Raw genomic sequence first — 23629 nt, 5'->3', positions numbered from 1 at the left:
TCTTGGTCTTCTTTCTCTAGAGGCTGAGTTTGACCAGCAAGATGTAGTGGTTTGAGTGTTGGATTGTGACTCTGGAGATCAGGGTTCAGTTCCCAGCTGAAGTATGAAATCCACTGGATAACCTTGGATACCTCACATGCTCTCAGCCCCAGGGGAAGACAATAGGACACTGCCTGTGAACAAACCTTGCCAAGAAAACTCCATGTAGGTTTGTCTTAGTCTGCCGTTAAGTCGGAAACGACTTGAAGGCACACAACTACAAACCAAGAGCTTCACTAGAATAGTTTGATGTTGTCCTTTCCCCATATAGCAGACCTGTGGGCTGGCCCAAGTATTTTTGTGATAAATGTCAGCCAAATGTGCTTTGACTCTTAAAAGGAAAGATCTCCCTATCTCTCCAGTGATATATTCAACCTATAGTTTGAAATGACATATAGACAATTATTTGTATGTTATATTAACCCATTTTAACTGGTCATCATCAATTTGGTTTAGAGTACTGGAAGCATGTGTCTCATACTGCTGATATATATTGACTTAATATTTTGAGATGCAAAATATTGAAGTGAGTTATATATACTATAAAGAAATGGTCTAACCTCCATGTTCACCTTTTCAAAATAATGTGAGGCACTGAGGATTCAAAAACAACTTTAAGCTACTAAGACACTTCCATCAATGATGCTTTTTTAAAAAATTAAGAAAGCAAATATAATATAGTAATGTTGGCAGCTGTTTGAAGTCATTTTGGTGGGTGAAAATCAAAATTAAATTATTGATTTGCAATTGTGATAACATAAAAATAATTTTTATTTGGTTGATAGTGAGGTAACGGTTGATAATGAAATAATAATGGGGCTCCAAAAGAAATAACAGCAGGGGAAGACATTCTCAAAAGACAGAAAAAATAAAAATAAAAAATGAGGACACACACACACACAGACTTTCCAACATTTGGAAAATAAACCTTTTCATGAAGTTTGTAAGAAAGATACTGTATTCTGAGCTTGGTAATGCAATTTTTTTAAAGAATAAGGTGCGGTACAGAGCGCCAAAAAGGCGCCGGGGAGGCGCCTCTCCTTGTTCCGCAGCAGCACCGTAGCAACCAAATTGCATGGTGCTGCTGCGCAGCAAAAAAGGAGCGTGCGGAAGCGGCTTCTTTTCTGCGGCGCACTTGCACCGTGCCAAAGCGCCAGTGACAGCGCAATGGTGTGGATGCTGCGCTTCTGGCATGTCATCACTGTGCACGCCATCTGAATGTTACCACGCACCTGCGGCATGCCCATGACGTGCTAGGGTTGTGGGGCATGTGCGTGCCCTGCTGCCAAGCAACCCTAGCACGTCATGGCCACGCCGCAAAGGGCCCATCTGTACCAGGCCTATAATATGTTAATTAAAATAGAAATATTTACATATTCTGGAATTGAAATGTGATTTCATCTTTTCCCACCAAGGTTGAGGTCCTATATTACCCAGCGCAGAGTTAAAGTTAAACTTCATAGACAGAACTCTGCTATGCCTCCCTGCTGACTACCTCCAAGACTCACAATTTTTCTGCAGTAATCCCCTGAATAGCAATTTTGTGGCAGGTGAAGACCACAGAGGAATTGATAAGGCATCCGGTTATGACTTATAGCCAGAGACAGACCGATAAAAACTTCTACTGAAGATGCATCAGAGTCTTGGGAGACGATGCCATCACTCTGTGTCTGGGCACAGGGCAAAGCTAGCCACATCTCTGATATGCCACACTCTCCACTAGCCACAGAGTAGAAGTTCAGGGGGGCTATCATTAAGAAGCAGAGCCCTCCCTCCAGTCCATCTGCCTTGGGTCAAGCCTCAGAGGGAGAGAAGAACTGCTGGACCTGATCCCTTCCCCACCACCATTCCCTTCTCTTTTTGTGTCATGTCTTTTTTAAATTGTCAGCCTGAGGGCAGAGAAGCATCTAATTAAAAATAATAATAATTGTAAGCCGCTCTGAGAGTAAATAAAATAAATACATAATGTCACAGCAAAACCATTGATCCTGGTGGGGCTTTGGGTGCTGCAGAGGGTAGAAGAGAATGCTCAACCTGTGCAGTGATTTAAAAAAAGGGTACTTACGGGTGTAAGGTGGACTTACGCATGCAAATGTCACTAATAGGATGCCAGTCTGAGTGTGTATTAACATTTCACATTTCATACTGCAGTTAAAATGGGAGGGAGGGATTGATAGCCCAGGCAGACTTGTTGCACTGTTACACAGGCCTGCACAACCTGCAGTATACCTGCTAAGACAAACATAGTCCATCAACCATGTGTGCTGGCTCCCTAAAGTTTCCAATAAATTTATTTTGTTGCCAAATAGCAGAGCCAGCCCTAATATTAGGCAGAATGGGATCGGTGCTACATGCAGCAGATTCTGGATGTCATGAAAGGGCAAAATATTTATTGTTATATAGTTCTTAATTGCTATACTTTTTATCTGCTAGAGACAGGGAAAGATGCATGAGGGATCTTCTGTCTCCCATAACCAAACAGCATGGCCACATTTGGGTATATCAGACTCCTTGGGTTGTGAAGGTAATATCTACTGCCCTGTGTCAGAAAGCAAAATGTGTTGAGGATTGCCTTCATCATTATTCTTGGTTGTGTTCTGCTGTTGAGCCACAATTGTACAGACTTAGCACAGGTGATGTACCTCTGTGATGAACCAGCCTTCTTCAGCAACAAGTGTCAAAGGAGAGACAAATTTTCCTTTTTTATAATAGAATCTAGCAGGGATATCCTCTTTCATGTAAACTGTCATATGTGGTACATTCTTCAGTTTGCTATATATCTGCAAAGAAATTAAATTTACAAAAATTCAATGGACATCATTACAACAAGCCAGCATGAATGAGCATTAACTGTTGGTGTAAATTACATTGTCCCATCAACTTTATCAGGGCAAGAAGAGAGAAAACTCTATAACAGAAAATCCAGTAATATACCCATTTGGTTCACATAGTGTGAGAAGACAATTAGTTTATATTCTTAGGGCAAACATCACTGAACACTTGAGGGGATCACTGGACATTTTGTAAATGTGTGGATTTAGATGAGATGAATCTTAAGTTGCTTCAGGCCACTTTAGAGATATTTGGGGTTCTTCTGAAGCAAAGAACACTTTGGAAGTCCCTCCAAAGCAATCTGACGAGAATTAGCTTGGACTGTCTTAGACTTTGAAAGGTACCAAAAATATCTGACAAACTGAAGACTTCTTGGTTAAAATGTTACATTACCCTGAGCAAGCTATATGAAGAACCTGGGGTAGTAGAAGGGAGAAGAATTTGTCTTTGACTGACAATTATAGCTTCCAACCAAGGGATAACTTTACCAATGCTTTCCTTTTTGCTTTCAGTCACAGTGTTTTGGGGACAGAGATGCGTATTAGTCTGAGGCTTTTCATTTTGTTTTCTCCTTAACAATTATCTATTAATCCTAACTCTCTAAACCATATAGCTAATCTACACTTTGTCAGTTAATTGCCCATGGATGCTATTTTCATGAAAACGAAACAGGGCAAGAAACCAATCACTTCTCCCAACAATCTTTAGCAGCTCCACATCCCCAACTTCCGGCACAATCTCCAGTACCTTGAAATTCTGTGATTAACTTACCTACAAGCTGTGAAATTTATTTGAAATTTGGTAGCTTCATCCACATTGAAGAGTCAATCATGTTTGCAAACATAATCAATTTCTAATGCGAGTCGAAGGTTTTCATGGTTGGCATCCATAGTTTTTTTGTGGGTTTTTCGAGCTATGTGGCCATGTTCTAGAATAATTTATTCCTGAAGTTTCACCAGCATCTGTGGCTGGCATCTTCAGAGAAAGATGCCAGCCACAGATGCTGGCAGAATGCCAGGAATAAATTCTTCTAGAACATGGCCACATAGCCCGAAAAACCCACAAAAAAACTATCATCAATTTCTGTTCAAAAGTGCTCTTTAAAGGATTGCTATCCCCACTACAGCCAATAAATCTATATAAAGAAGGGATGAGCAATTTCAGTAAGGATTGGGGCCCTGTTTTTTTTTTTAAATCACATAGAGGTTTTTTTAAGAGGGAGATCTGTGGGCTTTAGCTCACCCACTTGCAAAATACTGTATATACTCATCTATAATTTGATCATATGTATAAGTTGAAAAATGATGGAATCTGATATGGTCTGTGGATAAGTCAAGGGTACAACATAGGGACATGTAACAAAGGATCTAAAGAATGAAGCAAAGGAAACTGTGCCAAAGAACCTGCAAAACTCAAGCAGGCATAACTGTTTGTTATAACACGGTTTCAGCCCTTTCGATAGTACCTTTAACATTTATCTTAAAACCCAGAGGAGATTCTCTGCTCTACTGACATCAGAGCCACTAGCTTTCGCTGTTTGAGGTTATGAATACATGACTGTGAGTCATAAGTAGAACGGATTACAGTCTTCCTAGTTTCTGTTTTTCAGTGGACCCTCAACTGCCTTCCCTGATGTCCCGTCATAAACAGTTTAGCAGCAATATGAAAGAAATAGTTCCCTCTGAAATCGTATCGGGGAGGTCAGAGATTCAGTTACTCATGGTTCCACTATATCTTCCTTTTCCCTTCCACATTTGTGAATGCACAAGGAAGGACAGGGCGTAGTCCAGATGAGCGGCAGAACTGGATGTGAAGCAAAAAATGATTGGCACAAGGTGGATTAAGGAAGAGAAAAGGTGTCTGTTTTCCTTGCCTCAAGCTGCTTGTCTTTGACTGGCCACAGGCTTACAACAGGCCCTCGGTCCTTCAGTAGTATAACATCACTCATGTTGATACAGTTTTTCAGTTCAATCACTTTATCCGTCCAAGAAATGTCAGTCATCCCATGATCCGAGAAAAGAATCACATTCAGGTCATTCTGCAGGCCCTTGTCCTGTCAAGATAGTAAAGACCATGATTATAGCTTGAAAAGGACATAAAATGCTTCCCCATTTCCACTTTGGTAAGCAGATTCATTTACCGGCACAGTGAGTATATGATAGGAATAGAGGAACAATGAGATGTAATCTTTTCACACATCCTCCACCACTTCCAGTTGAGTTGATGCTGATGTCTGGTTTTAAAAGATCCAGATAAAGTTACAGCTCTTCTAGACTGGTCTAAAGAAGCATGAGTTGATATGATATAGCTCTTAGAGGTTTGCTGGATTTTGCCTTTTGTTGTCACCTCCATGTGTACTAGTGTCATTATTATCAGGTGGTATTTTTTATGATTTCTTGGATTTGCACTAGAACTCTTCAAGGTTTTCTTTAAAATGGGACATGGTTTGCTGAGGTGGTCTATGAAGAGCAAATTTTCTCCTTTCTGATTTTTAATCTGCATTGGTTTTTTAAAAATCTGTTATAGTTTAGTAGTGCTATTTCCGTGTTGCACTATTATACCATAACACTAAAAAAAACCTCTAAAAAAGAAGAAGAAGAGAAGTGAGCATATGGTTTTGATATGTCTTGGTATTTTTACCCTGTCTAGCAGAGCCCTTGGTTCTATTTGAACTAAAATCAAAGAGACTTATGTTTGAGATGGAATACACTTTTCAGAGTTCAGTTTCCATAGTTCAAATGGTCTCTTATCCTTGATTACTAAAAGAAGTTGTGGACTGCCTGAGAAATCCCTGCACACAGCGATTCTCCATGTTTGAAATACAGGGGGCCCATTCACATTACATATTCACACTAGCACACTATATTTTACTAAAGGCTATGGCAACATCCAGTGTAATCCTGGGATTTGTCATTTGGTAAGGCACTAGAGCTCTCTGGCTAAGAATTCTGAATGCCTTGCCCTAAACTGTATGTGGATAGATCTTGTAGCACCTTTGAGACTAACGGCAAGAAAGAAGTTGGCAGCATGAGCTTCCGTAGACTTCAGTCTATGAAAGCACATGCTGCCAACTTCTTTCTTGCCATTAGTTTCAAAGGTGCTATAAGATTTCTCCACATACTTGATTCTGTAGACTCACATATCTATATCTTTAAATTCTCACCCTAAACTTTAAATCAGAGAATTCTACTAGATGTTGCCATAACAGTTAAAGTGGAATATAGTGTTATAATTGTATTGAATGAATAGGCCCTAGATTTGGATGGAAGTGCCATCATCAGATTATGAGTCTCTCTGCTTTTATTCTATATTCTGAGTATTAGTGGTGTGGACTGGCAGACCATGCAGTGTAGTGTTCCTGATCCATGTGGTGAGATGTGTGCATTCACCAAGAACCTGATTTTGATGGTATCTCTACTCCTTCCTTCCTTCCTTCCTTCCTTCCTTCCTGTTTTGTATCCTTTTTTTCTCTCAGTACTGAGACACAATGGAGCTCACAAGGTATTTTAAAAATAGATACAGCTGAAAATTCAAATGGTACACTTTTGAAACAGAATTAAATAGATTATCTCATTAAAAGAACCAACAAATCAGACATGAGCATCAAAGGTAAAAGTCCAGCTCCCATTAAAATCTCCTTGTTCAATAGACAATCAGTTGCCCAAAGCCTGCCCAAACCACCAGTTTCTGCTTAACCAAGCCACCTGTATCTGCTCTTAGTCACAATTAACTTATCTCGTTGGTTTAACAAGACCTGGGTGTCACCAGCTTTCTCTGAAGCTGGGCCTTTATGATTGGAACTTTCTTGAGAAATACAACCATGACTTTCTGAGCTAAACCCAGAAATCCATATACTGGCTTGAGAAGAGTCACAAGAATGCTAACAGAAGGCATTCCTTCCTCTACTCATTCCAGTTTTTTTCAGTGGTTGTATCCACACTGCAAAATTATATCATTTTGATACCACTTTAACTGCTGTGACTGTCATATGAAATCCTGCAATTTGTAGTTTGGTGAGGCATCACCCCCTGACCTACAGCTCTAGAGGTCTCTGCAGTCATGGCAGTTAATGTGGCATCAAAGTACTATAGTTGTGTCATGTGGATATTGAGGAGTGACTAATCTTTAAAAGGCGGAGGTGTTCGTGGATTTCTTATGTGGAAGGCTGGTCCCAAACAGGCAATAAAAGGTTTTAAAGATCGGCCAAACGTCTCTGTTGTTTCTGTAGAAACAGACTAACATTAACTTCACTATCAACTGGCAGCAGCCCTGCTAACAGTTTAAGGACCCTAAAGCCAATGCAGTACTCTCTGTTCCCATATTCACTCTCTTGTGAAGAGGCAGGCAGAAGTGTCATCATGGTTTCTGCTGGTTCTGCTTATGAAATGATGTAATCTGGATTAACATGAGTTGGTTCTTCATCAATAGTAGCTGTAGTAATTTCTTTTTACAAAGTATATCAACAAAGTATTTATGAGGTTCTGTCCAACATGCAGTAGCGAGCAGTCCTTTCCTTAGTATTTCCAGTCCATGAATTTATCATTCTTTGAAAAACCATATGAGCACATATATGTACCCAATTAGCTCAATAATCTATGTCCCAGACTTCAGACAGAGATCTTTCCCAGCCATGCTGAGCTCTCAAATGACCAACCAGTTAGTAATCTGTCTTCCTTATCTTTTATAGCATCCCTTTTGGGTAGTGTTTCTGAAAGGCTTGATTTGGCCAAAACGGGGTGGGTGTCCAAGGGGACAATGGATAGTATTAAGGAACCCCCAACTGCCCCCACTAGAGAACCACCGTTTACCTATTACTTTTTAATTAGGATCAGATATACTAAATTTGGGGATTTGGGCAAGGAAGCCTTTCGCTTGGAAGTGCTAGAGCAGATAAACAGATTATTCTTATTTGACCACCGAATTTATTAGCTCTTCCATCCACTTTCATTCTGACGTTACTGATGAGATGGTGGTCCTCCTTCTAATCTTAGGGCTTTAGTAAAACAGTAACTTCATCTGCTGGATCTTTTAAATTCACAGCAACAAGTTATGGCTTTTTCACTTGCAGAAGTAAACATGGTGCACACTGTATAATACCATACCTAGTATGGGCCACTATGATAAACATAAGTAAGACACTAAGATACTAAGTGCACATGCATGTCTCCTTTTATGTTTGAGTAGTTACATTTACACATTTTGAATATGTACATGGATTGCCAGGTGGCCCTTAGAGGGGTGGCAGGTGTTCTTTATTATAATAAATGCACCCTATTTAAGGCCTGGAAGACTTTTCCTTTTATGTAGACTGAATGAAAACCCAAAAAATCCTGTGAGGTTTTTTTTTGTGTGTGTGTGTGTGAGCCCATCATAAAAACAGAAATATATGCATCATGTAATTTATTAATGTGGACAGTATATTCATACTGAGAGGCATACATAGCTAGTTTAACTGAAATCAATACTTTCATTTGGTGTTTAGGTAGAATACAAACTTGTTAATAGCTGCTTTCTGATTGTCAGCCCTGCATACCATGAATTTCAACTGTTACTTCTTGCTATTCTGAAAATCTGGCAATGCTAAATATGTATAAGGCACATTACCATTTCAGACATGAATGTTCATGTACTGTACCAAGTACAGCCAGGCCATCTCATCTGTGGGGATTTGGTTCTGGGCTCTCTACTGATGGAAAAAATGTGGGAGCTCAAGGCTATATTAGTCAATGGGCAATGATGTGCACTTGTTTGTGTCAGTGCACTCATGGGCATGTGCCACTATTGACTAACATGGGATGGAGCAATTTGCAAGAGCTCCAAATTGTGAATGACAAGCTTACCAATATGGCAGGCCCACAGTACATGTAGCAAGATATAAACCCCTTGATGACATTGAATAAAAGTGAGGAACAGCGGAGTATGGAGAAGATCCTGAAGGACACTGTAGCTTCTAAATGATACCTACCTTGATAAGTTTAGTCATACTGAACAAAACGTTATCCACAGCTTTTACAGTATCTTTCCTCTGAATAGATGAGGGGCCATAATGATGGCCTTCGACATCGACTCGTTCATAATACACTGCTGCCAAATCTGCTGAGCCATTTCTAAAGTAACAATATCACAAAAAGAGTTAAATGTAAAATAAGCAACCTTATAAATTAAGCATAAAATAAAAGAAGTGTAAAATAAGCATATTTCCTCTTAAGGTGTCTTGTGACATCTGTTTTTCCTGCTATCTGCTGCTAAATATTGCAAATATAAGAGGTGCAGGCTATGCTATATCCCACAGGTTGCTACCCTTTCTGTGTAATGCTCCTTTCTCACGAAGACATTGTAACTGAAATTAATCTAGATGGAGATATCATGATCTCTCCTTTAGCAGATTGCATCCTCCCATCACCAGATCCTTCCTGCCAGTGATGGCTCTCCTACATTTTACTCAGTCCTACCTATAGATCCCTGAAACAGTCTTGTTCAGCCTTTCAAAAATAACTCCAAATTTATGTACTGATGTGATGTCAAAGTAATAAAGATGGGACTATAATTGTCAACAACATTTTGTTTATGTACTTTCTTTCTTAATTTGATTTAGAGCCTTCCCTGTCTTATAAGAGCTCAAGATGGCTAATGATCTCACATAAAACATGTACAATTAAAATCAGAAATAACAAATGCCAAAAAATGATGAATCTGAAATAACAAATTTTATATATAACAAAAGTAATACAAACATATAGGAACCAAAACTCTTGTGCAAATGATTATTGGATACATATAGTAAATTACACAAAATTGCACTTCCTTTTCTAAGAAGTGCTATATAAAGCAACACTTGTTATTATTGGACACTTATCAAAATGATATTTGAAAGGCCACATAAACATCACTTGACAAGCAAAAGGAAGATTGCATTGAAGCTTCATGCAACATTTGCAGTTCAGCTTTTTGCTTTTATTCTGGGGTGAAACACTAAGCTAAAAACCAACACTACCCAACAATTTGCAACAGCTTTCCCCAGCCTTGCACCCCCTCACCTGCAGATATGTTGAACTACAGTGCCAGAGTTATCATTTAGTACATCTGGAGTATGCCAGATTAGACAAAACTGACTGACAGCTAGATTTCTGACTTGATAGAACAGCCTGGATGGGACTTTCAAGCAAGCAGTAAGTTTGCATTAAATAATGAAGCATAACTCCCCCTTATATGCCAAACTAATGTTAGAGCTTCCATAATGCATAGCACTAATTACATTAGAAAATGTTAAAGCATTTGACCAGATACATGATCAAATAATTATTAAGTGTTGTGAGGGATCTGCAGAAAACAAAGATAAACTAATCCGGAACAAAAATATTTTGTACTACATGTCTGCTGCTCAGTAAGGTGACACTTTCAACATCCGTTGTCTATGTTCTAGGGCCAGCTAAAATCTTTTGGCAAAGGAAACCCAACATGGAACTTAAAAGTTTGCTTGGAACTAAAGCACTATAATTTTATCTTGTACTTTCCCCCACCTAGCCACCCAATTTTCCTGTTTTCAGTTTAGCTTGATAAAGATTGCCGCTCAAATGACAAAATATAACAAAGGAAATTTGGAGTGAATCAATTACCTTTATAATGACATGGTGCTATTATTCTTATACAGAAGCAGAGTTCCTTCTACCAAATCAGTCAATCAAAGCAAAACATTTTGGTATCTTTACCTCAAAGACTCAATAGCATTATTGACAGCGTTGGAGAAATTGGCATCTGTTGGAACACTATAGTATGGTAAGCAGTAAGTAGGTCGGTGTCCAAGGATTTCAACTTCACATCCTAAAAAGGAATATTGGTTGTTATGGCTTGTTCTGATTCCAAATGCTAAATGACAAATTGGCACGGTCTTTTCCTAGCCACCCTTACAGTTTGAATTAATAGTTCAATTAACAATTAAATACTTTGAAATCAAAATTATGATGAGGTGAGAATTTGCAAGAGGCAAAACAAAGTCCATGTGTTTGCATGTGCACATACAGACTATGAAAACATCCATCTGAGATTCAAAATTTTATCAGAAACCTTAGATGTTAATTCTAAATACGTCCAATAGCTTTTTTAAAATGTAATGACGTGTTGTGCCATCTTTATTTGATGGCTTTTGCTTTAAATTGCTTTTAATTCTATTGGTAGTTTAAGAATATTTCAGTAGTAACTTTTTGTATGTCCTGGGGGAAAGGAGAAAGAATGGCATGGGTGGCAAAAATGAGGACAGCGATGATGGTGATTATGTTATTTCAATATCCTAAACTAAACACTGCAGGATTTATAGTAACTTGATTAAACCTTGATTAAAGGAGTTTTCTTTGAGAAAAATGTGTTGAATCTATTAACTATCAGTCCGTCTATCTGTCCATCTGTCTGTTTGTCTGTTTATCTAGCCATCCAGCTATTGAGAAAAAAAGCGCAGCTTGCCAAAAACTGTGCCCATTTTGTATTTGTGTAATCCAATGGTTCCTAAAAGTTTGGTCCACCAGGTATTTTGGACTTCAGCTCTCAGAATTATTGACCAAGCTAACTGCAGACCTGAAGTCTAATTAAAATAAAATTAATAAAATTAATACTTTTACCAAATCTTTTGCATTTAGTTGCATTTCTTCCTAATGGAACTGGTTTATTGAACTGCTGAATCTATTTCCTCACAGAATCTTAATCTATTTTACGCCAGTTAACTTTTTGTCACCTGAAGCTTTTCCCAACAAAACACAATGTATGAAGCCCTAGAAACCTATGGCAAATGAACTGTGTGTATGCTCTAAACACAAGAGAACCATGTTGTAATATTAGTATTTATAGCGGTTCTGCTCAGCAACAAAATGTACAAGCAATCTAGTTTTTAATATCCCAAGGGCATGGAAACTATAGTGCTATGATATGTATTTCACTGAATAAATGAACATATAATGCAGAATAAGGATAATAAACAAGGTTTTCCTACCTAAGCAGGAAGGGACATGTGCTACTTAAACCTGAGCATTCCACTTCCTCTTTGGGGAATGAGAAAATAACCCTCATTGAATGCTGGTTGCATTGAAGGAAGCAAGTTATACAGCAGGGGGGAACAATTTCCAAGGGTTATTTTATTTTATTTTATTTATATACTGCCTTTGTCTCAGAACAGGATCCGAGATGGTTTACATCCATTCCAAACTAAGTACACCTAAATATATATATGAATACAATGTACTTTTCCAAAAAGGTGCAAAAGACAAGGTAACTGTCCCAGTAGTATAGTGTTTGTATAAACAATGCTTCTTTAGTGGGGAAGAATATAATAAGAGATTGCCCTATGATACTGACTATAGTACTGACCATGGACTTTATAACACGGGAGGAAATCAGGCGTTTAAAAGGCATTTTCCCAGGACATTTGCATGGTCACAGAAAAGCTTTTCCCACTCATCGTAATTAAAGAATGCTCCAGCATTTTCTCATGAATGATTTGTTGCTGAAGCATTCTTGTTTTTTTCTGGGATAGGTCCTCTTTAATCGTGACATCATGGGAAAATCTTTCCCGCGATCGAGCAAATGTCCTGAGTAATTTTTTTAAACACCCGATTTTCCCTGTGTGATAAAGTTCTATGACATTGACAATAGTATATTAAGTTCCTTTTCTCATAGAGCATAGTGCATTTATTGTTTTGCTGCTGAATTTTCATACAAACTACAATATATATATTTTAAAAAGACAAACATTCTACAAGTATTGGAGGGCCACAAAAAAGGGGAGCTGCACATGGCACATGGACTGCACATGTTCTTAAGCATACCAGTTTTGATCGTTTCCCTACTGGAGGGTCTTCTAGAGTAAGAAGGATTTCAATAATTTTGGCTAAAACATACCTATGCAGAAGTTAGATGAGCAGCAGCTGTGATAACCAGTATATATTCAAAATGTGTATATTATTTGGTTATATACTTAACACACTACTGGGTCCATGCATCCCAAGATGGATGAACTAATGCGATATTGTTGGGGGGGTTGACAGATTCCCCAGCTGTGCTAAATGTCTGTGAGAAAATATTTCCCTAGCTGTAATTGACATTCCTTGCTTTGTTTAGTTTCTGTTAAATTCAAGATCATAGGTTAAGATTGTTAAAACCAGGAAATGCTGAGTAGTACTAAAACATATGTAACAGTTGAACTGCAAAAGTCTGCAAAACTGAAGGTCATTGCAGGCTTAATAATATAATTTGTTTTATTTATATACCACTATTCCAAAGATCATAGCAAACTTTGGTCCTCCAAACAAGTAAGCTAATTAGCAAGTAAGCTAATTTTGCCTCCAACAGTCTGGGTACTCATTTTAGCTCCCTCCTCGGAAGGATGCAAGCCTGAGTTGAGCTTGGGCCCTTTTGCTGGTCTTGAACTCACAACCTTGTGGTTTTGAGTGAATGGCTGCAGTACAGGCATTTAACCACTGCACCACCAGGGCTCTGTTATCCATTAACAGGCTTGTGTTATCATTCTGAACTTTACTCATCCCTTCAAAATGCAATGCACATTGGAATATTTTTAATGTGTGCAATTCAATAGAAATGAAATTGACCCATAGTTAGGATGTATTCTGTTTTTACAGTAGTTCTCAAAATGTGGTTCTCCAGCCTCTTTGGATGACAGTTCTCAGACACACTAGCCATCTTAGACCAAGGTGAAGGGTTCTGGGAGCTGAAGTCTAAGACATCTAAAACAGAGGTTTGGACCTTCAGGTGTTTTGGTCCTTCGGCTAGCTTGGCAAACAGGAATTCTGGGACCACAAATCCAAAATGTTTGGAGGACCAAAGTTTGGGAACCACTGATCTATAGACCCAAAGGCTGAGTACTCTTGAAACAGAGTTTTGTTCACTAAATATGATTGTAACTACTACACAAATTTTTAGAAGATGAATTAACAGGACATTAAAAGTATTTCTGGATGTTACTTGCATGAGCCTTTGAAAAGATGTTAATGGCTGGTAAAGTGGGGGAAAAAATAGGAAAAGAGAAAGACCATTTTATTATAGGTGGATTGATGCAATAAAGGAAGCCACAGGCCTAAGTTCACAAGAGCAAATGAGGTCTCTCATACACAGGGTCACCATAAATTAAAAGTGACATGAAGGCAAAGTACAACAATGTTGCACTGTTTGTATTATATCAGTTTTAGAAAATAATTTGCAAATGAAGCTTTTTTTAAAGTACAGCTATTCACACATACACCCCTTTTATAATGAAATGTATCTTTAAATGTTTGACACAAGGACTTGAACCTCTTCTTTTCCAAACTGCATGTCTAAATATTGGCTTAACAGCTGGATGCGGAATGTCATAACAGATTTCTTTAAAGCCTCCAGACCTGCTCAAATGATCTGGGGAATGTCTTGCATAAAGGGAAAAGGGAATGGAATTTGCGATTGTCTTTATTTTTTTCCCCTCATATTTCTATTATTGATCCAGACTTGACACGCAGGCTCCTAAAAGTGAAGTAGTTGTATGCTCACTTAAAAATATGACCATGATCATGCCTGAAAAAGAGAAACAGAATTTAATCCCTTTTCTATTCTTTTAAAAAAATCTGTAATGACCAACAAGTTGCTAACTCCAAATTAGTTGTCCGTGAACATATGCTGAATTTGCTATTTGTTTTGGGACATCATGTGATGCATATACATTTCCAACCAGGGTGTGTAAATTCTCTATCTAGACCAGACTTCTTCAACTTAGCACCTTCCAAATGTTTTAGACAGCGCGTGCAAGATTCATGACCACCGGCACTGTCCAGATCTCTAGAAGGTGCCAAGTTGGGAAAGAGTGATCTAGTTGGATGTAGGGAGAAAGCATATAATTCAGTCATATTGAGTATCTGGTGCAATATGATTTTTAGTGCAAACCTCTCACCTTCAGGTGAGCTCAGCCACAGTACTTTGCTCCAAGCATGGCTTGGAAGTGTTCTTAGGCACTCTGGTGTTAATTATTTTCCCTCACTTATAAGCACTCATTTGCAAATTAAAAAAAAAGTTTCTAAAAAGTCATGCCTGATTCTAATATTTATGCTAAATATTAAAATCAGGCAGTGACATATTTAGAAAACTTTGAGCTTCCATCGTTTTTTTTTAATTTTGCAAATGAGTGCTTATAAAGTGAAGAGAAATAATTAACATTTACATCTAATGCCATTATATTAATGTGCTATTTTTCACCAAGACAGATGGGCCAAAAGGGGCGGTGCTGCCGCCGATACTAGGATTCAGGAGCGCACATTAACTGGAACCCTAGTGTATAATGACGGCAGCATCATGGTGGCGTCCCATCCACATAGACGCTGCCATCTTGATGTAAGGGACGTGCAACATATACCGTCACTGGGCATCGCTTACGTCACTGTGTGCGCCAATAGCACACTCGTGATATGCACGGGCACTGTAAAAAGAACACGGTTTTTCCAATTTGGCTGCTGTGGGTCCCTACAGAGTTAATGGACACTTTCATCCTGCGGTGTTGGGTGGTCTGTTTTGGGCCTTATTTACAACTTTTAATTAAACACATATTTACTTAAAATGTTGCTACCTAGCTTGAGCCCTTGGGATGAAGCGCTTAGCTACTGAACAGATCCATAACTGGGGAGCAAGTATTATTCTTCTTTAAACAGGAGGTTTATTAAGTGGTTGGGCAAAACAACTACTATAGCTTTTAAATTATTAGTGTCTTTTGATAATAAATTACCCCATTTTTAAAATGTATACATCTGTTTTAATTCTTCTTTACTGTGAACTTGTTTTAGTAAGAATTATAGTTTGAACTGTAATTGGAAACTACCATAAAGATGAGATTGCATTTGGTGGATTGGGGATCATTTAAAAGCAAGTAGCAACAGTGTGGTGGCTAACGTACTATAATGTTTTTGTTGTCCATCTATCTTGTTTAAGAAAGAAAGAAAGAATGGTGTCTGTCTGTCTGTTGTTGAGACATTGCCTTTTCTATTGAATGGCCTTATGCAGCATTGTATGAAGGGAGGATGTGACATATGCATATGTGATAGGATGGGTGAACCAGCAGAGAACATAAATGAGTGGGGCAGCTGCTCCATTGTCATTTGGTATGTACTGTATACGCATAAGAGCATACATATGTATTTAGTGTGAATATACAATGTGATTGTAACTATGCTATATAAATAGCCACCATACAGTTTTCATGTTGGAACAGAATTTGTACTATAGTCTCATCCAATTGTTCAGTCTAACTAGAGAGAAGACCCACTTAATCAATGGAACTTATATCTATCTATCATCTATCTATCTATCTATCTATCTATCTCTTAGTGTGGACCAATGGCTTACAAAATTGTTCAGAACAAGAAAAAGGCCAAAAACTGAGCATAAAAAAAAAGTTTACATGCAATTAAACAAGTTATCATACTGAAATACAGTTTTAAGTTTTTTAAAAACCATAAAAGCATTCAAAAAATGCAGTGAGGTTATTAACATTACACTGTAAAAATGCACTCCTATGGCTCTGTTTGAATAGAAAAGTCTTTGGCTGCTTCCAAAAGGAGAGCAGGGAGGAGGCCCAGCCCTAGCTTTTATGGAGGGTAAGTCATCACTTATGTAAAGTCCATTGATTCAGTGTGGTCTACTCTAGTAGGGCTGACACTTTAGGCTATAAAGACCAGAATCAAACTAATTTTCCTCCATTAATAGATGGTTCCATAAGCAAAAACAGGCAGGGCTGCTGCAATATTAAGTGATTCTCCCTGTTTTCAAATATAATTATATAATAATAATAATAATAAGTTTATTTATATATACCGCTATTACAAAAGATCATAGCGGTGAAAGTGAAACAGCAGTAGCTTATTAGCAAGTAAGCTAATTTGGCCCCAACAGTCTGGGTACTCCATTTTTAGCGACCTCGGAGAGGATGCAGCCTGAGTCGAGCTTTGGGCCCTTTTGTGGTTGTTGAAACTCACAACCTTTTTTTGTTTTGAGTGAATGGCTGCAGTAAAGGATTTACAACACTGTGGCCACCAGGGCTTCACAACAACAGCGGTTCATGGTCAAGATGAACAAAGAACAGCAATTCTTCTCATATACCTGTAAATAAGCTGTCTGTGTTGAGAGGTGCCTGTAACACAGGCGCTGTGATGCAGCAACACATATGAAAGATTATTAAAACAACGTGTAGAAGGATGTTCCTGTCCTGTACGCACCCAGAATGAACACACAAACGGATGCCTTGCCGATGTTTTTTTTGGCCCCAATCCCGTTTCTTCTCCTCTGTAAGTGAAGTCAGTTTGTAAAGGCTGAAAGCCCTTCATTATCAGTTTGGGAGAGACAACAAAGGGGTAGGCTGGATTCATTTCCATTCTGCCTCACTTTACTTGCTAAACATGGCTGATAAGTGGGATTTCAGCTCTGTAAAAAGGGGGGCCATCTGTACTGTGTGTTAGGTCGAATGAGAGCATCAGAAGAGGCTTGTAGTATCACTGTTAACAAGTACAAACATACAGAGTTGAGGCACCATACAGACAGGCCAAACTAAAGCTGCTTGAGTCACTTTGGAGGATGCTGTTTAAATGACGCATGTGTCCTAAGAGTCCAGAAGCCATGCCAAAGCAATGCTCTAGTCCTAAGGCTGGAGCATGGCTTTGGTGCAGCTTCCGGACTCTTAGACACATAAATCATTTAAACAGCATACTTCCAAAGTGACCCCGAAGCAGCTTCAGTTTTGTCCTGTCTGTCTGGGGCCCACGTCAGCAATTTAAGAGGCACTGATTTGGCAATACTAACAGGCAATAGTCATAAAGACTTTCCTCTTGCTTTTACCATAGTGACCCTAAGGCTCTGATCCATTCCACCAAAGCGGCCGGAGGCTCTCTTAGTAACACCGTTATCAAAGGACGTATTGTAGCAGGATCCCACATGTAGTTTCCAATCATCTGATGGACTCACAGTGGCGACCTGGAAAATGAAAAACACTTGCTTGGTATCCTCATTTTTCACTATATATCTATCCCCTCTTAAACTGTTGTCAAGCCCAGAAAATCCTGAATATTGTCTCTTGAAATAAGGGAAGAAAATGTGGGGTCATATGGACGTACTTACGCTATGCACCCCAGACATAATGAAGAACAGATGATATGAAGATATGGTACAATTAGTTCTTACTCTACTCGCCTAATTTATCCTCAGCTTCACATGTCCTTGGTGAAGAATTGAACAGGATCAGGTCCAATCCTGCCTTTCCACCAATGCACACTTTTTAATTTTTGAAGGGCTACATGGCATTCATTTTTTTGTATCCTTTTTTTTTTCTGCAACATTTTAAAACCAATTCAAAACCTGTTTAAGAAACAGAGCCTACAGACTTCTCTTCGCTTCCTTCCTTTCCTTCCTTCCTTCCTTTTCTTCCATCCTTTTGTGAAATCACCCTGAAGTTTGAAAAAAGTAAGTTAGCTGAGGCTAACCCCACTGACCTCAAATGTAACATCCATAATCCCCAGTAAGAGCATCTAATGCCAACACTTTTCTTTCCATGCATGAATCTTTCTTAGATATTTAAGGCCATGAATCGCTTTCTTTACTGCTGTAATTTACGTTTGGACAAATGTGCCTAATATGGTGTCATTAAGGCCTTGCTGCGATTTAAATTGTTTGTGAAATGAGAGCAAGATCAATTGAGGATGCTCCGACTGTTTATTAACCAGCCTCCCTTACTGCAAACTCAACAATGCCCCAGGTTTTCTGATTCGATAATACTTTCACATTTAAAAAAAGAAGTACTGTAACCATAGACTGCAGAATAAACCTTCTCGTGGAAGCCAGAGCTCTTAACACAATGCTTCTTTGAGAGCATTATGCTTGAATGGGTTGCGAGGAATTGAATTTTCCAGAAGTAAGCTAAAGTATTCCTTGCAATTATTATAATTATATTGTTTCCTTTGTTATTTTAAAAGGTATTTCTTTTGATTTTGGACCCCCTTGCTATGAATAATACTCATACAAAAGCACACTAGCTCCTTGGCACCTGGGCTTCAGGAGGCATTTGTGGCAGCTCGTTGCTGTGCTCTCCCCTCCTGAGGGTACCGCACCATGAGGGGTCCCGGAAACCAAACCCCAGTGGAACCAAGAGCCCCCTATAATGTCTTTTGGTTTTCGCTATATTTTGCTGTTTGGCCAACCTGACTACCCCTAGAGATATATACGTACGTGTGTGTGTGTGTGTAGACATTCAACAAATGATATTTGAAGCAAGGTGGACAATAAATGCATGTTTTCTTACTAGCCATCCTCTACAACTAAAAGTGCAGTGATGAATTAGGCTGAGTGAAAATGGCAACTGGAGGCCCAAGAGAGGAAGAATGGAGAACTCATCAGGAAACTAAGGGACTGTTCAGACAGCCCCAAGGGGCAGCATGGAGCCGCCCCTGTTTCAGCCAGATCAGGGCCGTGGCAACCACACACAATGGCCTGATCTGGCCTTTCAGGGTGCCATAGCCATGTTGCCTTGGCTTTGTGCACTCTTTCAGCACTGCATCATATACTGTAGACGCCAGCCCCGGAGGAGCACCATGACTCCACATGTTGTGTGGAGCGGCGCATGGCATCTGGCGTCCTGGGGGACAGAGTCAGGACACATGCATCATATGGATGCAACACCCCACTCCGCCACCAGGCCGCGTCTTCTTAATGACCAGTCTGAACCGGGCCTAAGTTAAGAGTGGTATCCCCTCATTTGTTACCTGGAGTGAGACTATAGAGGTGCCTGGTTGCTATTGGTTTTGTTGTTATGAGTTGGTAAGAGCTGAACTTATCTTGTGATGGCCTTAGACCGTCATTAAACTATGCTCTCTTTTGGTTGTAATCAGATACTTGTCCTCATCACTCCTGGCTGAAATTCTACCAATATGGAAAGTTTCAAGCTATAGTAGTACTTTCGATCTGGTTTATGAGATTGCTTGAATAATAATAATAATAATAATTAATAATAATAATATAATAATAAATAAGTTTTATTTATATACCACCCAATCACTGGGAATCCGAGCGGTTTACAAGGAGGGGATAATAGACGGTTTCCTGCCCTCAGGCTTACATTCTAAAAAGACACGACACAAAGGAGGAAGGGAATGGTTGAGGGGTGGAGGAAATCAGGTCCAAAGGTATTCTTCTCGCAATCTGAGGCGTGAGGCCATGGACAAAGCAGATGGGACGGAGGAGGGTCTTACTTATTTTCAGGCCAGCCCTTGATGGAACTGGGCAAACAAGCCTTCTCTCTCCCTCAGAGGCCGAAAGATGACATGTTTAGGAGGGAGGAGCCTCTTTCTTCAGGCCAGCCCCTGATGGAAACTGGGCCAGACTTCTCTCTCCCTCAGAGGCCGAAAGATGAGTTAGGGAGGGAGGAGCCTCTTTCTTCAGGCAGCCCCTGATGGAAACTGGGCCAGCCTTCTCTTCCTCAGAGGCCGAAAGGAAAGATGACAGTTGGGAGGGAGGAGCCTCTTTTCTTCAGGCCAGCACCCTGATGGAACTGGGCCAGCCTTCTCTCTCCCCCAGAGGCGAAGATGACAGGAGGGAGGAGTCCTCTTTCTTCAGGCCAGCCCCTGATGGAACTGGGCATGCCTTCTCTCTAGAGGCCGAAAGATGACAGTTAGGGAGGGAGGAGCCTCTTTCTTCAGGCCAGCCCCTGATGGAACTGGGCCAGCCTTCTCTCTCCCTCAGAGGCCGAAAGCTGCAGATTCTAAAGGCATTTTAAGAGCAGTTGAAAAGGGAGATATGAGAGGATTAATTGAGACTGTCTCTGCCAAATCACAACAGTTGGAGAGTATGCCTTCCTTTTGTAATAGAAAAAAAGCCCAAAAGGATGTACATCCTAAGAATATAATAGTTCAAATAAACTTCTGAATCTCAGCCAGAAAATCTGTTGGTTTCTAGTCAACATCCTGCAAGCTGTTATTGCAGTCCTTTTACTTTCAGGCAGTCATGGCATTACTGGTTACGTATGTGTAAATATAAATGTATGCAGGGGATGAAATTAAAAACTCCACAAGCAAATTACTAAGCAAAACTTAAAGCTGCAGCAAATACTGGCTATTCATAACCTCCTTTGTGATTCTGTAACCCTGCATTGTTTTAGCTCAGTGCTTATGTAGTTACATAGAAGAAGCATTGTAAAGGAATAAACCACTATAATAACAACACTTGATAACTGTCTAATACCTTTTGTTAGATTTCAAAGCATTTAACATACAAGATCTCAATCATTCTTACAACACTGTAATGTAGGTTATGGTCATTATCCTTAAAGTGAATACATTTTATTATATCCCAATGTATGTATTATTATAGAAGCTTCTTTGAATGATGGAAATACAGCTAAGATAATATATTTTAAAAATTAAGTGGCAAAAGCAGGAAAGGCAAAATCTGAATATGCAACTTCAGGGTTTGCAGCTCACACTCATAGCCACTACATTTCCCTAGCTCCCTGTCTCTGTGTGGAATCCACATTTGAGATCACACAGCTGCATACCCTTCAACTGTCTCAGTTTGGTAGGGATAGTCCCAATTAATGCTCTATCATCCCACTTTTCAGCTGCTTTTAAAATGTCGGTTTTCCTCTTCTCCTTCAGCTTTCTTTCATTGTCCTCTGCTTATTTTCACTGATGCAAACTAAGTTTGTAAAAAAGCAGATAAGTCAGCAATAAGGAGAGGAAAGGTGGGGCAGAATCATGCTCTTCCCAGAAGGCTCAGACAAAAGCAAACTGCTGCAGCCTCTCTTATCTTGTGTGTCCTTCCTCATTAATAACTTTTGCCATCCTTATCCCAACCCACTGTTGTTCTGGCTTCCATCTGTGAAATGTTGGAAGGTATGGAGCTACATATTGTATTTTGCCATGGAGTACAGAAAGGTATTTTTCTCTCTCTTCAGATGATACTTTGAGATATAAATGTAAGATTTCAGCCAGTTAGGTTTTCCTGTATCGGGCAGAAGATTGTCTCAGCAGCTGTGCCAAGGAATTCACACAGCATGCTTTCTTTGGAGGCTTTTACCACACGGGTGCTAAAGAAACATTTGAGAAGAATCCATTCACATTGTGATCAACTTCATTCATTCAGGGCTGCGCAAGGCAGAGAGAGCGTTAATCTTTCAGTCTTAACAGCTGTTGAGAATTTAGAAAGCAGCACAACTATGAGGAAAATGTGGAAGTCAGTGGGCCTGAAGGAAAAATAAGACTGCAGGGCTTTGCTTCACAAAGAGTGTGTTGCTGTAATTGTTAATCTGGTCCTCATGATTTTTTCAAGTACCAGCTGCCCAAGTTGTGTGAATATGAGATTTTATGTTTCCAGCATCCACACTTTGGGGTGACAAGATGGAATAAATTCTGTATGGCATGTGTTTTCAGAATTTTCACCTATCATAACTCAAACAGAGCACTGTCGAGTGGAGAATTAATGTTCCACAGATGACTCCATTATTAGATTCCAGTGACACAGCAGGCTTCTTTCAGACCTTCCTGCAAATGTAATGTGAGTTACATACTAATCTGTCCAGCTGTGTGGAAACTTGTTGCTTTGGGATATGGAAGGCATTGGTCAAGGGGGATAGGTAAGGGGGTTAAAACACTTGGTTATGTTTTGTGTTGTATTTTTTCTTATAAAGGCATGCCTCAATTAACAAACCCTCTGACAAAGAAACACGTTTGTACAAAGTCTCTTTATGGCTGCTCAGCCCCACTTTTCACCTTGTCTTCTGTCTGACTAGATTTTTTTTGGCAGCATTGGCACTGGGAGGACGATGTGTTGGGTTGCAGCATTGTGTCTGCAGTAAACAATGCAATAAACCCTGAGCTGAGAAAGAACAGGACTCACCAGTCCTACTTTATCTGTGTGTCCCTTCTTACAACAAGCAAGGTAAACAGCAGCTGCCTCCAGAATCCCTTACTTAGTAAATGTAAACAGTAAAACAGAGGGGGAAACAGAAGAGCAGATAAGCTTGGTTTACCCCAGCATGTTAAAAAGCATAGATCTGTACGTTTGTCCACTAAAATGAAAATCATTTTTTTTTTCATTTTCAAAGTTGACACTGGTGAAAGAAAAGGTTATCTCCAGATACATTTAAGAAGAAGCTTTCAGATAGTTTCCAGGAGGTTCAGGTGTTTTTGTTTACTTATTCAAGGCTTACCTGACCTGGTTGCTTCATTTCATATATCTAGTTTTGGATGAAAAGGTTTGCAAAAATATGTTGAAGTGCTCTTCTTCTTCTTCTTCTTCTTCTTCTTTGCGGCACATGAACCTATCCCTATTGCTTCCATGTTATTTCTGTCTCTGGTACCAAATTTTCTGTTAAAGGAGTAGTGCACAGGAACACATCGAGAGAACAGTAACTAGTTAACCATTAAGCTGAGTCATGAGAGGTACGTATATGAAGCATGGTGAATCACCTCTTAGCATTATGATTCGTGAGAAATGCATGAAACACACTGAATGGCCTATTAGCATTATATTTCTTTTTCAAATGCAGTGAATAGGTTTCTTTTCAACAAGCCCACAGAACACTCTAATTTTCTCAGAACTGACTTTGCTTTACCTGAAAACAATGTTATACTTGTCATACAGTTATCAGAATATTAGATCGTATGTTAGATTCTTTGTGCACTTTCTAGTACTTAACAAAAGTTAATGCATCATAAGTATACCAAAATAATCAGAAAACACATATTCACAATCCAATGGCACA

The 23629-nt window shown here is 39.3% G+C and overlaps 1 protein-coding gene across 1 annotated transcript in view; it reads right to left on the bottom strand.

The window, feature by feature from the left end:
- ENPP6 (ectonucleotide pyrophosphatase/phosphodiesterase 6) overlaps positions 1–23629 on the bottom strand; it is a 42349-nt gene that overhangs the window by 4364 nt on the left and 14356 nt on the right. Inside the window, 8 exon segments of the mRNA XM_042466576.1 lie at positions 2682–2819; positions 4745–4924; positions 8837–8978; positions 10581–10708; positions 17696–17772; positions 17775–17801; positions 17804–17839; positions 17842–17853. Of these exon segments, the coding sequence (XP_042322510.1) occupies positions 2682–2819; positions 4745–4924; positions 8837–8978; positions 10581–10708; positions 17696–17772; positions 17775–17801; positions 17804–17839; positions 17842–17853 (740 nt within the window).

Source organism: Sceloporus undulatus, chromosome 5 (assembly GCF_019175285.1).
Source record: "Sceloporus undulatus isolate JIND9_A2432 ecotype Alabama chromosome 5, SceUnd_v1.1, whole genome shotgun sequence".
Classification (NCBI taxonomy): Eukaryota; Metazoa; Chordata; class Lepidosauria; order Squamata; family Phrynosomatidae; genus Sceloporus; species Sceloporus undulatus.
This window is presented reverse-complemented; position numbering and strand designations above follow the sequence as displayed.